At 42.7% G+C, this 15,413-nt stretch overlaps 1 gene segment (V, D, J or C); it reads left to right on the forward strand.

Moving 5' to 3' along the window:
• The first annotated feature begins 832 nt into the window (after positions 1–832).
• LOC117256588 (immunoglobulin heavy constant epsilon-like) lies at positions 833–12,145 on the forward strand. The segment is given in 6 exon segments: positions 833–1,506; positions 1,662–2,000; positions 3,617–3,949; positions 4,950–5,285; positions 8,260–8,577; positions 11,404–12,145. Coding segments are annotated over 6 exon segments (1,737 nt in total).
• The last annotated feature ends 3,268 nt before the right edge of the window (positions 12,146–15,413 follow it).

The raw sequence follows: 15,413 nt of genomic DNA on the forward strand, positions 1-15,413 counted from the left end.
AGCACACACAGTGATTATGCTCTGTTCTTTCTACATTGGATTGTGTTGTTAATATGCTAACTGGCTTAATGGCGTCAAGACTTTCTTCTGGTGTCCCTTTTTGAGTGACAATTACAGACGACCGCCGTCTGCCGGTAAGGAGAGGTATGTCCTCTCATGCAAGGGGGAGAACATATGTGCTTGTTGACTGTCGGTTTGGTGTGTTCATGTGCTACTTTTTGGCTGAGCCACAGTGACGAGAGGCAACACAGCAGGGGGCTGTTGTTGCTGCTGATTCTTGTATGTTAGTTTGGTGTGTATGGGCCTTTACATACTTACACCGAAACTGATGCATTATTGACATAAAAGAGTTGCCTTGGCTCCTGTCCATTATAAATATTGTCCTCTACCAGTAGTAGTAGTGTTTTGCATCCTGTAATATTTTACCTGAAAAAATATGCAATTTATGTACTGTTGGTTTTGTACTAAGGTTTTGGACATGGTTGAGGACTTCGGTTTTTAGCATACTAAATTGTATGTTAGTCTGAAATTTGGACACAGCCCAGGTCCAAATAGCTTTAAAGGATAACTTATGTATTTTTCAACCTGGGCCCTATTTCCCCATGTGTATGTGTGCGTATAATCTATAGGTACAACTTGTTCTAAAATTGGTTCAGTATTGAGGGAGGCGGATGCAGCCGGCAGCCGCAAAACGAGCTAAAACGGTAACGGGGGCAAATGTGTCCCGTATAAGTTTGCGCATTAAAAGTGCTTTTTTTTGCCACTGACTAGTTCAGATCGCCAGTGCTATCTCTGTAAATAGCATACTAAGCGTTTCCCTTACCTCTGGGCTGACGTCATCTCGCGAGAGCTTTGCTCGTCATCTCGCGAGTTCTAGTTGGGTGCTCAACATCTTGCTGCCACTTACTGACATTGCTGGGTATTGCACCACACTAACAAGTCCACAAAGACTGTATAAAAGTCTCTCAAAACATTTGATAAATCATCAGCAAGAGCTGGAATACATATGATTATCATCCCTTGAGGAAGAAAAGGCATTAACAAAAATGTGACCACATCTTTTGTGTGTGTCACATCATGATGAGTGTTCATATGTGCACACGCTGCTGCTGAGAGCTAAAGAATCCCACTGACAGCAGATTATTGTCAGAGTCTTACAGCACAGGTATTCTGCAGAGTGCATGGAGGAGGTGTCAGCAACAGGTCAGAGTCCATGAGGAGGTGCATTAGAACAACAAGATATGATTAACAGGTACTGGGCAGCCAGGTGAATGTTTACCAGCCAAGCCCTACTCTACATATCCTGTGACTTAACCACCACGTGATCCTCAGTCCAGGGAATCTGTTTGAACTGTGCAAACACACTCGGTTGAAACTGTTGTGTCAAAGTTTACTTTCGTAATCACTTCACCATGTACTGACAACGTGAGATCTGAGCCCAAATGGAGCACCTACAGAATATGAAAACTGTGATTAAAATCATGGTCATTGTTTTGCACTGTAGAGGTAAGTGTCAAGCATTTTATTTTATCATTATTTTCGGTATCAAGTTGTAAAGGAAAGATATGAGTTTGTCCTCTGCACAGTTTCAGTTAATGCCTTGTGTTTCTGCAAAATTGTATTCTCTCTCATTTAGCCTGTGATCCCCTCTGTGTTTCCAGGTTCCTCATCTGACAAGACAAAGAAGCTCAGCGTCTTAATCGGTGCAGACGTGACTCTTAGCTGCCTGTTTGATAAATTTTCCAAGCTAGTGGAGTGGAGCACTCTCACCATTGAGTGGAACATGGTGGATAAACGTGCAGAGAAGAGCATTGTGTACACTTTTGAGGATGGCAGAGCACATGTGAACAGAAATGGCTCCGTGGTGGATAAAATGCAGTTGCTAGAAAGTGATGCATCTCTGCAGCTTGGTAATGTGACTGTGGGGGATGAAGGGCTGTACACCTGCAGAATCATCACACCTGTGGTCCACACAGAGACCACCTCACTGGAAGTGCTAGGTATTCTTCTGTCTGTTTCTACTCAAATCTGTGTCACATAGCCTACTTTAACTCATTATGTGCTGCTGATTTAGAAAGAGGTTTAGTAGAGTTTTACCTAACCAGCTTAGAAAAAAATACTAATTGTCCTTCAGTAAATGAGATATCAGATTTCTGATGTGGAGGCTGGAGCATGCCAACAGAATAAGTGTTACTGTTGAATTATAACTAATACTTTATTGTTCACACCTGTGACATGTTGCAGAGTTCCAGTTGTGGTTCTGGTGTTTTGTCCGACACTATTTATTAAATGAGGAGAATGATACCAGTCTCATATCTGTACGTATAACGTGAAGCTACAGATACCAGGTGGTTAGCTTGGCTTAGCACATAGACAGGAAACAGGGTTAAACAGCGAGCCTAGCTGTGTCCAAATATAACAAAACCCACTTACCAAACCCCTGAAGCTTTCGATGTTCAAAGTTGTAGCTTCATATTTGCTGTACAGACATTTTTTTGGCAACCACAGGCAGCAGATCAGGCTTCAAACATAATATTGACCTACTTTTAACACAGCATAAAGTTATTATAGACACATATTAGCAGTATTCAGTATTCAGAACAGTTTGGTATTCCCCCTTCTTTTAGCTGTGTTTTTGTCTCCACCAACTCTTGAGATTTCTGTCTCTTTAGCTGATAAATGCTCCATTACATAACGTCCACCGAAGTTCATGTCATTCATCGGGCTGTATCCGAAAAAAGGAACATGCTACAAGCTTTTATAAAGAGCAGTACAGCAGAGGTTTTCTACACTGTGAGATTTGTGTTGTGAGGTGCATGAATGTGTGTTGTATCATTTAGGGAGTAACACTTTACCAAAAAAAGCATATACATACAAGGGCACAGGAAAGTGGGTGCTGAGGGTGCTGCAGCACCCCTTTTGATAAGGGGTGCTGCAGCACCCCTTTTGATAAGGGGTGGAGGAACACAGTCTGTAAATAGAACCTCTCGCATAGTTGGTTATGATGGAGCATCAGACAAGCGGACGTAACATGAGTGGCTTCACCAAACAGACAACTGGATGTCCATCACCATTCCAAAGGAAGAATTAGAATTTTTGGCACATGTGCTTCAGAGAGAAAATGCATCAGAGCTGAAGGAGTGCACATTCTTTGAACTAACAGAACCACTGATGCAAGTATGTCTGAGTGGTTTTCCTGAGCAGTATCTCCAACCCAACCGCCAGAATAAATGATTGAATTATATGTTATTGAATTATATGTTTCTGCAAACCAAGAATAACATTTTACTTTCATATGTAGTGGATATGTTGAAACTTGTGCTTATGTTTCAACAAACTTGTGGTTAATGAGCAGTTATGTTTAGGCACAAAACCACTTGGTTATGGTTAGGAACAGATCATATCTTGGCTAAACTTACCTGCTTTTGGTGGCACAATCGCAACTGGAAATGCTGCTGATATCTTGCTAAAAAACGAGTTTTGTTGTTTGTTGGTCTCAAACTGTGGTCTGCAGCTGGCAGCCATCTTGCCATCTGCACACACTGCTCAGCACCCCTTGGCGAAAATATGTTTCCATGTCCATGTGTAAATGTGCTGTGTTTGTCCTCTTCCCCAGCTCAGCCTTTAGTGTCACTACCAGAGAAGGCAGCAGTGACAGAAGGGGAGGAGAAGACTATACAGTGTGACATCAAAGGTTTCTATCCAGAGAAACTGGCCGTGTCGTGGCTCATTCAAAATGGCTCCCACACTGTCCACGCAGGTGCAAGCCACCTCTCCCGAGTCTGCACTGAAATGGCCATTCACAATCCAGATGGCACCTACAGTATCCGCAGTGGCATCACACTGCACTCCTCAGCAGTGAAGGATGGAGAGATGCACATCATCTGTCAGGTGGAGCACCAGACCTACGGCCGGCCGCACAACAAGTCTGTCACACTGACTGTTCAGGGTGGGGCCTCATTTTATCTTTCTGTCATTCTTTAAAGGGACAGTTCCCCCCCCAAAATCAAAATTACACCAGTCGACCATATCACCGCACAGAGGGAAACATGCATCTATTCATGGATGAGAGGCTTGTGCTTGTGAAAGCACAAGATGTCAACATTAACAGCGTCCTCCTCACCTGAGCTGAGTTACCTACCTCAGTGGTACAAGGTGAACTAGCAATAGATGCATGCTTCCTTCTGTACAGTGATATGGTTGGTGAATGTAGTAGTTTGGTAGAAAGAAAATAGTTCCTACATGAAACTGCTGACAACAAGGTCTGTGGATTATCTTGAGTAACAAATTCATGATTTCTGGAAAGAGACATTGCTGTTGAGTTTTTAAATGTATTTTTTGGTGCTATGAGCACCACAAGCTGAGTGCCACGTGGTTCCATTATATTGGAGAGAGGGCAGACAACCCTATGGCCAATGACTCCAACACTCAGCAACTCACACCAAAACTATCTAGACTGATAAATAGCATTCCAGGTATGAGGCAAAATATGTATTTTTGATTTGGGGCTGAACTCTTGCTTTAAAATAGAAATCAAGGTCATCGTCCATAATGAAATACATATTTACAATATGTAATACAGATCTCTCAAATCACTTTTTCCTGAAGCTCCATCACAGCCCCTTTACAGTGCTGTCACACTGATAGCTGTCACCAGTGTCATCAGTCTGCTGCTGGTTATCACTGTTATTGGAGGCACTCTGCTTCTCTACAGATATTTTGGCAAAGGTACGTCTCAATGTGAACAATGTGCATTTTATTATATTATTTTCGTCAGGTGTAAGCCAACTGAACAATGTTGGGTTAAGATCTGTTGACTGTGAGGGCCTTTAATTTGTCACCTAGGTAATGTATAATTCAAATTTAATTCATAATCAGAATGCAGAGAAAATACTTGATTGTCACTGTCTTGACTGTGCAGTAACATGTATTTCGACCTCTCTCCACAGCTCCACCAAGTGTTTCTGAAATCAGCAAACCCAGCATCATATATGCTCAGGTGCAGACAGACCTCAAATGCACCATCCAAGGAGCAAGACTGCAGGAGCTCAAGGTGAAATGGTTCAAATTAAGAAGCTTCGCAGACTCAGTGGTCCAGTCAGAATGTGATTCTCTGTTGCTCAGTGAGGATCTGAGTGAACAGGCTTGTCTCCAGTCAGATGGCAGACACCACACATCTGTCCTGACTGTGTGTCTGAGCGTCACTGAAGACCTGACTGAATACCAGTGTGTGGTGCTGTGCAGGGGCAAGTGCATCAAAAGAAACACCACAGTCCCAGTAAAAGGTGAGTAAGAGTACCCTCAGGAGCATACTGGATTTCTGTTACTGTGCTATGTTTTCTGAAACGATTAGAAAAGATCGCTTGGTGTTGAAAAGTCTGTCAGACTGTTTAATAATTTGGTCTGTTAGACAGCTGCTGGCCAGACTGCCAATGCTGTGGTGACCTCTGACCTTTTGCTTAGTGCCACCAGCAGGTCAAACCATGCCTCTGATTAACACTTGGGTCCATGGTGAGGTATCTTGGAAACTATTTGTCAGAGGTCGTTAAAGGTTTCATGGACAACATTTTTATGTAGACAGATAATAATACTAAAAAACATCCACAGAGCTTTTAGAAAGGTGCAGAATAAAAGTATCTCATTCATTCATTCATTCATTCATTTTCCATTACGGCTTATCCTCTTAGGGGTCGTGGGGGGCTGGAGCCTATCCCAGCTGACACTGGGCTGACACCCTGGATCGGTCGCCAGACTATCACAGGGCTGACACATAGAGACAGACAACCATTCATACTCACATTCACACCTACCATCAATTTAGAGTCACCAATTAACCTCACCAATCTTTGGACTGTGGGAGGAAGCTGGAGTACCTGCAGAAAACCCACGCTGACAGGGGAGAACATGCAAACTCAACACAGAAGGGCTCCCCCCACCCTGGGTTCCCCCTTATTTATTTATTTATTTATTTAATAGTTTATTTGTTTAAGAAGGGACAGTGTACATCAGTGAACAACACCCTTGCTGTGAGGCAACAGTGCTAACCACTGCATCACCGTGCTGCTTCACTTTGATACCAATCCTAAGAGCTCAAAAGGAGGGGAAGGACCAGGGTGAACACAATAATTTAATACCAGACCCCGAGATGGCGACTTTTCATTCCAGTGGAGTCTCTTGCCTGGCACATTCGCCAAAAAAGTTTCCTGCTCGGCTCATAGACTTTACATTGTGATGTTTTTAAATCGCTTATCTTTTCATAATAGATAAAGAGAATAGAAAGATTCATAATTGTTTGTGTTTGAAGTTCGAGGTGTCCTGTCAACAGTTTTACAGTTTTCCCAGACCGTACCAACTACTCAGCGGACTGATTAGATGCAGCCCTGAAGGACTGTCGATGGAGTCTCTCTCCTCAGTTCATGTTTGCCTGGTTAGCACGAGCAACACAGCAAAAGTGGGACCGAGCTTTCAAACAGTCCCAACAACCCAGCACCAAAAACAGCATGATTCTGTCTTGAATCTGTTAATAACCATTTGGTAAAGTTAGCTACGTGATGCTAGCAGTTAGGCCTGTTACTGTATGTGTTTGGATGGAGTCTCAACCACTGTCCCTGGTGTGGAGCTCACACTCCCATTGCAGTAGTCTCCTAGCAGAGGGGCAGGTGTCTCATAAACAGAGAGAAAAAGAGAGCATGAGAATACACTACTTTTGGCTGTTATGCAAAATCAGGGTTAAAAAAATGGTTATAGTCTGTTGATCTAAAATAGCATTTTTTCTTTCCTTGCTTTCAATTTTCAGTTGCCTGTCTTCCTTCCAAATATGATGACATTAAATAAATAACGACAGAACTTTAACGTCATTGTTATGCATGGCTTGGAGAATATTTCTCCTACCTCTGCTTAGGAAACTCTTAAGCCTCTTAAAAGTCCTCCTCCTCCTCCTCCTCCTCCTCCTCAGTTTTTCACTTTATGAGCACTCTTAAGGCCTAAGATGCTTTGTGAATAATCATATCCTTACCAAAGCTAGTGGTAACTTAGGGGGAAATTCTTAGAAAATATCATATTTCCAAGATTTTTTGTAGAAATTTGTCACTTGGACCAACCCTTGACTAGGAAGCTAGGTCTAGAACTAGGTCTGTACCAACTCCTGAGGGAAATAATTGGTTCCTTAGCTACTAGATGCTCCATTATGTCCCCCAGCTAGTCACTAACTGTATCTGTTTGCTCTCTGATGCTGGGCAGGTAGTGTATGTTTTTAAAGCTCTTTACTGAAAACAGCTGCAGAGAATGATGCTATGAGAGTGGTGAGAATAAACCTAAACGGTATAGTTGTGTTGCAGACAGCTAAACAATTAGCTTCAAAGTCATTATAAAGCTCTGTAAAGCCGTGGGGAGCTGCAGAGTCAGGTTCATCACTACAAGCGACCAGTGCCACTGAATACCACTCAAGAGGCCACCAAAGGCTATAAGCCATCCGCACGCTTAAAGGGCTCTATGTCGCCCCCCATCTCTTCCTACTGTTGTACCACAGCATTCTGCAGCCCATCCTACAGTACTATTTCACCTGCTTTTTATGCCTCCATGCCCAGCGATAGCTCAGAGGCACTATGTTTTTGGGTTGTCCGTCTGTCTCTCTGTACGTCCGTACATCCCATTGTGAACGCGGTATCTCAAGAATGCCTCAATGGAATCTTCAAATTTGGCACAAAGGTCCACTTGATCTTATTGATAAACTGATTAGATTTTGGTGATCAAAGGTCAAAGGCCAAGGTCAGAGTTGGCCTTGCAAAACATGTTTTGGCCATAACTCAAAAATTCTTATAAATTATGACAAACTTCACACAAATGTCTTATAGGATGAAATGATGAAGTGATAGCATTTTATATCCCAAAGGTCCAAGGTCAACCTCACTGCGACATCATAATGTTCTACATAAAATGCTTCTCTGCCCATTACTCAGTGTCATATCTCAGGGACAGAAGAGGAGACATTTGGTCAGATACTGAATTGGTGACAATCATCTTGAATCTGTGCTGATTTTATAGATCTTCCGTGCTGTCGGGGGGGGGTGGAAACACACCAGTTCCATTATCTTTACCAGTTCTATTTGGGAAGGCCTTAACTGGCGTAATTCTAATTTCAGCAAATGGGGCATGCGTAGGAATGTGTACTGTATTGTTTTATTATTTCCTCTGAATGACTCTTTTATGATTTAACATGACCGCCCTCTTTTCTTACCACACACACTCACACACCTCCAGTGGAGCCGTCTTTCATCCAGATCTCCAGCATTCCTCAGATCCCCAAGGTGGAGAGGCTGCTGGTTCTCTGCTGTCGGGTGGAGAACTTCTACCCTCAGGACATCGACCTGGAGTGGTCCAGGAATGACGGGGAGCAAGTTGGCACTGTCACACACTTTGGACCTTTCTCTGACCACAACCGCCTCTACAGCATGTGGAGTAAGATTCAGCTGGTCATGGCCAGAGAGGACGAGAGAGCTGTCTACACCTGCCGAGTTTACCACTCCAGCTTCCCTGCTCCAGGTTACAAAGATGTCCTGTATCACATCAACACTCAAGGTAGTAGCACTTTTTTTTCAAATAAACACAAGAAGTTTGTGCTTTAGAGAAAGGATCAGCACTCAGTGAAAAACCTCCTAAGCCTGATAAGCTATTATGGAAAGGCTTAACTATACAGACCAATGAGCAGTGATAACTAACATGTCTTTGGGGTCATCAGGTGGGAACCTCTTTTCACCAGTGTTTCATCTAGTTGGTCCCACGACATCTCCAGGAGGGTAGACAGTGATCTCTGGTGTCCCAGAGACACTTCCCTAATGCCAGGTCTCACTGCTCCCCACACCAACCCAACAACCTCCTTTACCTTACTTACACATGGCTTTCTCAGCCCAAACAGCACTGCCACCTTCAACAAACCCAGGCTCCATTTATGCAAGCTCCAGGTAGAAGCAATGCTGATACTACCTTTCCTAGTACATTCACCATACTCTATTTCATATGTTACATAGCATAACTCCAATATAAGCTAAAGTTAAAGGAAATCGAGAAGATAAACTCACAGGATCAGCAAACACACTCACCTTGCAGCATGGTCTCAAACAAAAGGGATTCAAATAGGCCACTCCCACACTTAAATAATCTTCCTCCTCCTGGATTTTCTCCTGAGAGGACTGCAGCGGTCCCTGGATAGTGTGACATGTGTAGTTGTGCTGCTGCCGTGGTCCTGCCAGATGCCTCCTGCTGCTGTTATCATTAGTCATACTTCTACTGTTATTATACACATATGTATTGTCACATATGTATACTATCAGATATTAATATATAATTTCAACATATTGTACCACAATAGCCAGAACTATAATTATAATATGATTACTTTCATTAATGTTGTTGTAAGCTACTGTCATTACCGTCTGTCCTGCATCTCTCTCTGTCTCTGTCTCTGTCTCCCTCTCTCTCTCTCTCTCTCCCTCTCTCTCTCTCTCTTTCTGTCTCATTGTGTCATGCGGATTACTGTTCATTTATTATGCTGATCTGTTCTGTACAACATCTATTGCACGTCTGTCCGTCCTGGAAGAGGGATCCCTCCTCAGTTGCTCTTCCTGTGGTTTCTACCGTTTTTTTTACCCCGTTAAAGGGTTTTTTTGGGGGGGGTTTTTCCTTATCCGCTGTGAGGGTCCTAAGGACAGAGGGATGTCGTATGCTGTAAAGCCCTGTGAGGCAAATTGTGATTTGTGATATTGGGCTTTATGAATAAAATTGATTGATTGATTGATTGATTGATTGATTGATTGGTGGATCTCTCCACCTGATCGCAAGGAGTTATGTACCCTGCTTAGTAGTTCCCCCTGCTGGCCCCCAGCTGACATTATTTTTTCTCTTATAGATCCACTGACTTGCTCTGGCTGCTTCATCTGACATTTCCTTCACTGTCTTCCTCAAACTCTGCCCCCGCACTCCGAGTTCCCCCAGGAGCGAGACAGCTGACCTTGCTATGAATCCCCTACACCCCACTTCCACTGGACAAATCCTAGTCTTCCATCCTCGCTGCTCAGCTTCTGCTCCTAAGTCTGCATATCTAAGCTTTTTTCTTTCATAGGCTTCTTCCACTGAGTCTTCCCAAGGAACTGTCAGCTCAATGAAATAAACTATCCATTGACTCACTGACCACAACACTATGTCAGGCCTCTGCTTGGTACAAACTATTTCCTGGGGAACAACAAGCTTTCCCCCTAAATCTACTTGCATTTCCCAATCACAAGCACCTTCTAGGCGGCCACACCCTTGCCTCCTTACTAACTTATCCTTTCTGTATTTTTCCCCCTCACGGACGGAATTTGAATTTGTGCTCATTCAAAGGTAGTGTAATGAAGGACTGAATGACTTCAAACTGTTTAGTTATTTTTTTATACTGATTTCTTTGTTTCCCTTGCACAAAAGGGAGAATGAATGACCCCCAAATAAACAACAGCAAAAAACAAAGCAAAACAAAAAAAAACAAATTAAAAAAAAAACAACAACAACTAAAAAAACATCTGTATCAGAGTTTCACAGTTGGTGGATCCCTTATACAATTGGAAAAATGCTGAGAATTAGCTAAATGGACCTATGTTACTTGCGATGTAGTTTAACAGAACACTTGGTAAAATTTGTCTAATTATGTTGCATAATGTCAAGCTCACTGAAAACAACAGAGGCTGAATTAAAATGACCCTGTGACAGTTTTTCTTTTAGTTGTAGTGATTGTAAAATCAGTTTATAAACTTCATATCTAAGCCCTGTCTTTAACTGACCAAACAGCAGTCGCAAAAGCTGAGCAAAAGCACACACACATTTTTACAGGCTACAATGTGGTAGGCCTACATTGCACTTTAATACAATTTTGGATCTGGCTCTGCACTCTCTTGTGCCCTACACTGAGGTTGCCCATACATTACTTTTGTAGCAGTATGATTACGTCAGTTCTAGGGTGGATTTTTCCCTTATATTTAAAAAAGTCCTTCCTTTATGAGTTTGCACCCCTGTTATATGTATTACAAATGTTTTGTCAAAAATCCTACTCATGCTTGCTTCTGCAAAACACTCTTGTGAAGTTAAAGCCAGAACAGTACATATTAGAACACTGCAGGATTGTTTGAAATGATAAACCTCTGCAAAGTGTTGTATGAACAGAGCGAGCAAATTCATTCCCCCTAAAATTTGAGGGCTGATATGCAGCTTCCCCTCCCTTCTAATCACATCAAAATAAAAGCACATTTCTCATAAGCCTTATCCAACCACTTGTTTTCCTTCCTCACTAATGTCAAAATTAATGTGACAGTTAATTCATGTCAAAATGCTCCAAAAACAGTAACAACATGTTTCATCCTGTGTCTGTTTGAACAGGAACTCCTCCTAATGTGATGTTCATCGACTGTGAACCACTGTGTCCTCTGATGAATGAAGAGTGTACACTGCACCTGTGTATCAAAGACTTCTGTCCTGAGGACGTGTCAGTGACTTGGACTAAAGATGGAGAGACGGTTCTGTCCGGTGTCTTTAACACTCCCCCGAGCCTGAACATCAACGGCCTCTACTCCATGTTCAGTTTCCTCAAACTCACCCCCAGCAAGAAGGACCAGGGCTCCAAGTTCAGGTGCCAAGTGGTTCACAGCGCCCAGAGGGAGCCTGAGGAGAGACTCTTCACACTTCCTGCTGCAACACACAACCTACAAGTGATAGACGGCTGCTGATGTCCTCACTGTGTAAACTCTTACATTTCAAGCTACAGTAGTTTGATTTGTGAAAGTTGGGATACAGATCGGAAGAGAGAAAACAGGTATTGGGACTGATGGTGGGCCCTCTAAAAACAGTATGTGGTTACTGCCTTTCATTGGTATGATCCAAGCAGCAACCACCAGGGCTAAAAAATCAAGCCAACATGGAAGTGCCACAAATTGCAGTTCTCTGAATGGACACTTGAGGCTGGCTCCAGAAGCGAATCAGTCCCCACAGAAATAAAAATGTTTACAGCCCAGAAAAACTGCTCTGGCTTCCACAGCTACTCTTAACATTCATGACAACTGTACAGAGCATTTAAAAAACCCTACTTGTTCACCATTTAATAAAGGCTTCAAGTTACACATAATTAAGGGCAGGCCACTAGATCCACTCCTTGCTTCTCCACAGCACCTCCCTCTTGTCCAGATATGGTCACTTCTGGCTCCAAAAAATTAGGATGGTGACGGCTCAAATGCCAAACTCGAGGCATTGAAACAGGAGTCCACAAATCAATGGGTGACGTCACAGTAGCTGGGTCCATTATTTTATACAGTCTATGGTATGATCAACCCGTTCTCATCCAAACTTGTCATATAACCCTGCTTTGTGAGTAGACCTTAACATCAAAAAAATGACGTGCTAGGTAGCAACCTGCATCAGTTTTGGAGGTTCACGGGCAGCGTCCCAATTGATGCTTGTTACATGCACAGTGTCTTTTTAAAATATATTTCCATTCTGCTCGTAACTTGCATACAGTCTTTTCCTAAATCCACTTATGATGTAGGTAAAACACTTTGTTTTTAGGTTTATTTCATTAAGTTTAGGCATGGACATAATGTCACATCCAATGACATACGTCATGGGACGTACATCACTAGTGTACATCACTCCACAGTCCCTCCACCTCACTTCCCACCACACGAAGATTACTCAACCTGTTCTCATTCCCAGCTCATCAAATACCACTGTTTCGTCAGTGATCTCGGTGCCAGACAGCGATGCACAAAGGCACCCTTTGCAATGGTGTGATACACACTGGGTAGTGGCAGTTTGTAATGCCACCAGCAGCGACCATAGTATAAAGACTGAGAAAGTCCTGACTTTCACCCAGAAGCCTGCTGTTTGTTTTCCGTGTAAAACCAAAAATCAGTGGAACTATTTTCATACCACCTTAGTGTGCTAGCATGTGTAGCATGCTATGCTACTGACATATGTTACATAACTTGTGTCATGTAACATTACATGACATTAGTAACAACTGTACTTATTTTAAAGGGCCAGTGTGTAATATTTGGTATGGTTTATTATCAGTCTGAATCTGAATCTGAATATTCTACCCATTAATATGTTTATACAAGTGTATAATCGCTATAAAATAAAATTCGTTTGGTTTTCGTAGCCTTATAATTATGCTTTTATATATATACAGTATATATATATATATATATATATATATATATATAGCAAGGGCCTTGCTTTAGAGAGGTCGCCATCTTGCACCGCCATGTATGTACGGCAGACCGAGCGGACAATCCAGCCAGCCAGAGAACGCATTTCGCGTGTATAAATGAACCAACGAAGACAGCGGAAGGAAGGAAGAAGGAGGAGAAAACAGCAGAGAGTGTTAGCAGTTAATCGATAGAGAGTAGTGAAAAGTTTTTTTAGTTATAAAGTTTGCGAATGGACCACACTTACCACGCAACAGGAGAGAATGAACCCGAACAGTCATCTGCGAGGAAAAGAAGACGCAGCTTCACTCCTGTGATGCACTCTGTGCGGCGCTTTTCCTCCTGATGATATATCTCCCCAACGATGGTAGCAGTAGCACTGAATCCCATTCTGTGCATTCAGCCTCTCTTCTCACCCGCTCAGCATCAAACACATGGAGTTCCTCATCTGTATGCTCCGGCTCAAACAGGTATGGCTCTGGATCTGTGTCCGCTACAAGAAACTCTTCAAAATCGTGTTCAAAGTCGTCCATTGCAGCTACTATAGTCCAGAGATATTGCTAGGCTAAATAAACAGCTGAGCTCTATTTACCGGCTACGCTGTCAGTCAGTGTGCGGGCTGGAGATTGGTGGAGCAGAGAGGGGAGGGGGTCCCCACTTAGTATGGTAAACGAGTATGTGTGTATGAAGTGTGTGTGTTACGCTTTTACCCCCTGGAGTGTTACCAGAGTTTCTGGAGTGCTCAAATTAACGGGCCTTTTTCCCAAACGCTCCTCTGGTCTCCTGCTCGTGAGGGATTCATTACAATATCGTAACATGGTTTAGATTTCTAAATAAACATTCACCTCGTTGCTAGATAGACCTATTCCTGAAAAGCTTGTGCGCACGGCTTTTTGTCCCTACGAGGCCACCGTCATTTACCGGACGGGACGGGTGAGCGAGTGAGCCCTGCAATCTAGAATTTGACCACTGATGTCACTGTTTTCAACCCATTTTACACACTGGCCCTTTAAGCCAAACCATGTTTTCTTCTAAACCTAACCACGTGCCTTTGTTGCGTAAACCTAAGGAAATGAACAGGAAAAAAAAGTGCTTTACTGACTGATGGACACAGTGCATGTTACAAGTGTATATGTAGGGATGTTTTGACACTTGGTCCTTTTCAGCCCTCTAAGCAGACTTGGAGCGGTGACTCAGCATTTTTTTGGGCATATGTGAGCACTCCAAGAGAACTCAGACCCCTCTGAAGCGAACCGAACTCAGGCCACCTCAGGGGGTGGTTTGAGTTCGGTTTGCTGATCGGTGTGGTCCCCTTAACCTGTGCACTGTGAACACAAAGTGCTCTGGGTTCGCTTTGCTCTTTGCCATTTTATTTAGCCCTCTAGATCACATGCTATTAAACTGGGAAGTTTAATAGCATGGAAAGAACAGACAAAACCACATTGGCCTGTAACACTTGCAAGGACGCAGGATGAGGAATAGTTTGGTCCATGAGAGATACTGCACATTTCTAGATGTGGAATGTAGGATACATTAAACCGCAACAGACTACAGCACAGAGATGCCAAGGTTTTCCTCTAGTTTCAAGTTCATCTGAGAGTGAGGGGCTTCATAACCGCACTGCAGTGCCACATCAAAGTAAAAACAAAACTACATCAATGTATATTATATCTAGGCTATAGTGTGAACAGAAAGGACTGAGGCCCCATCAGAGCTGAAGCTGATCAGAAAGAGAACAGAGTCAGTTCTTTCAAATGAACTAACAATGTGAACACAAAAAGAACTGAGTCCCTTTTCTGGTGGTCCACTTTTTAGTGCACTTTAAGAAGACTGAGTTCAGTTTGTTTTAAAAGGACTATATGTGAAAATACCCTTAATTGACACATCATAATAATGATAATAATACATTTTATTTATAGAGCACTTTCCAAAGTACTCAAAGGTACTCCCTGAATGTCCAAAACTAAAACAGCTCATATAGAATACTGTAAATTTATTATGTTGATCTGTTCTGTATGACATCTATTGCACGTCTGTCCGTCCTGGAAGAGGGATCCCTCCTCAGTTGCTCTTCCTGAGGTTTCTACCATTTTTTTTTTTCCCCGTTAAAAGTTTTTTTTGGGGAGTTTTTCCTTATCCACTGTGAGGGTCCTAAGGACAGAGGGATGTTGTATGCTGTAAAGCCCT

The sequence above is a fragment of the Epinephelus lanceolatus genome, chromosome 1 (assembly GCF_041903045.1).
Source record: "Epinephelus lanceolatus isolate andai-2023 chromosome 1, ASM4190304v1, whole genome shotgun sequence".
NCBI lineage: Eukaryota > Metazoa > Chordata > Actinopteri > Perciformes > Serranidae > Epinephelus > Epinephelus lanceolatus.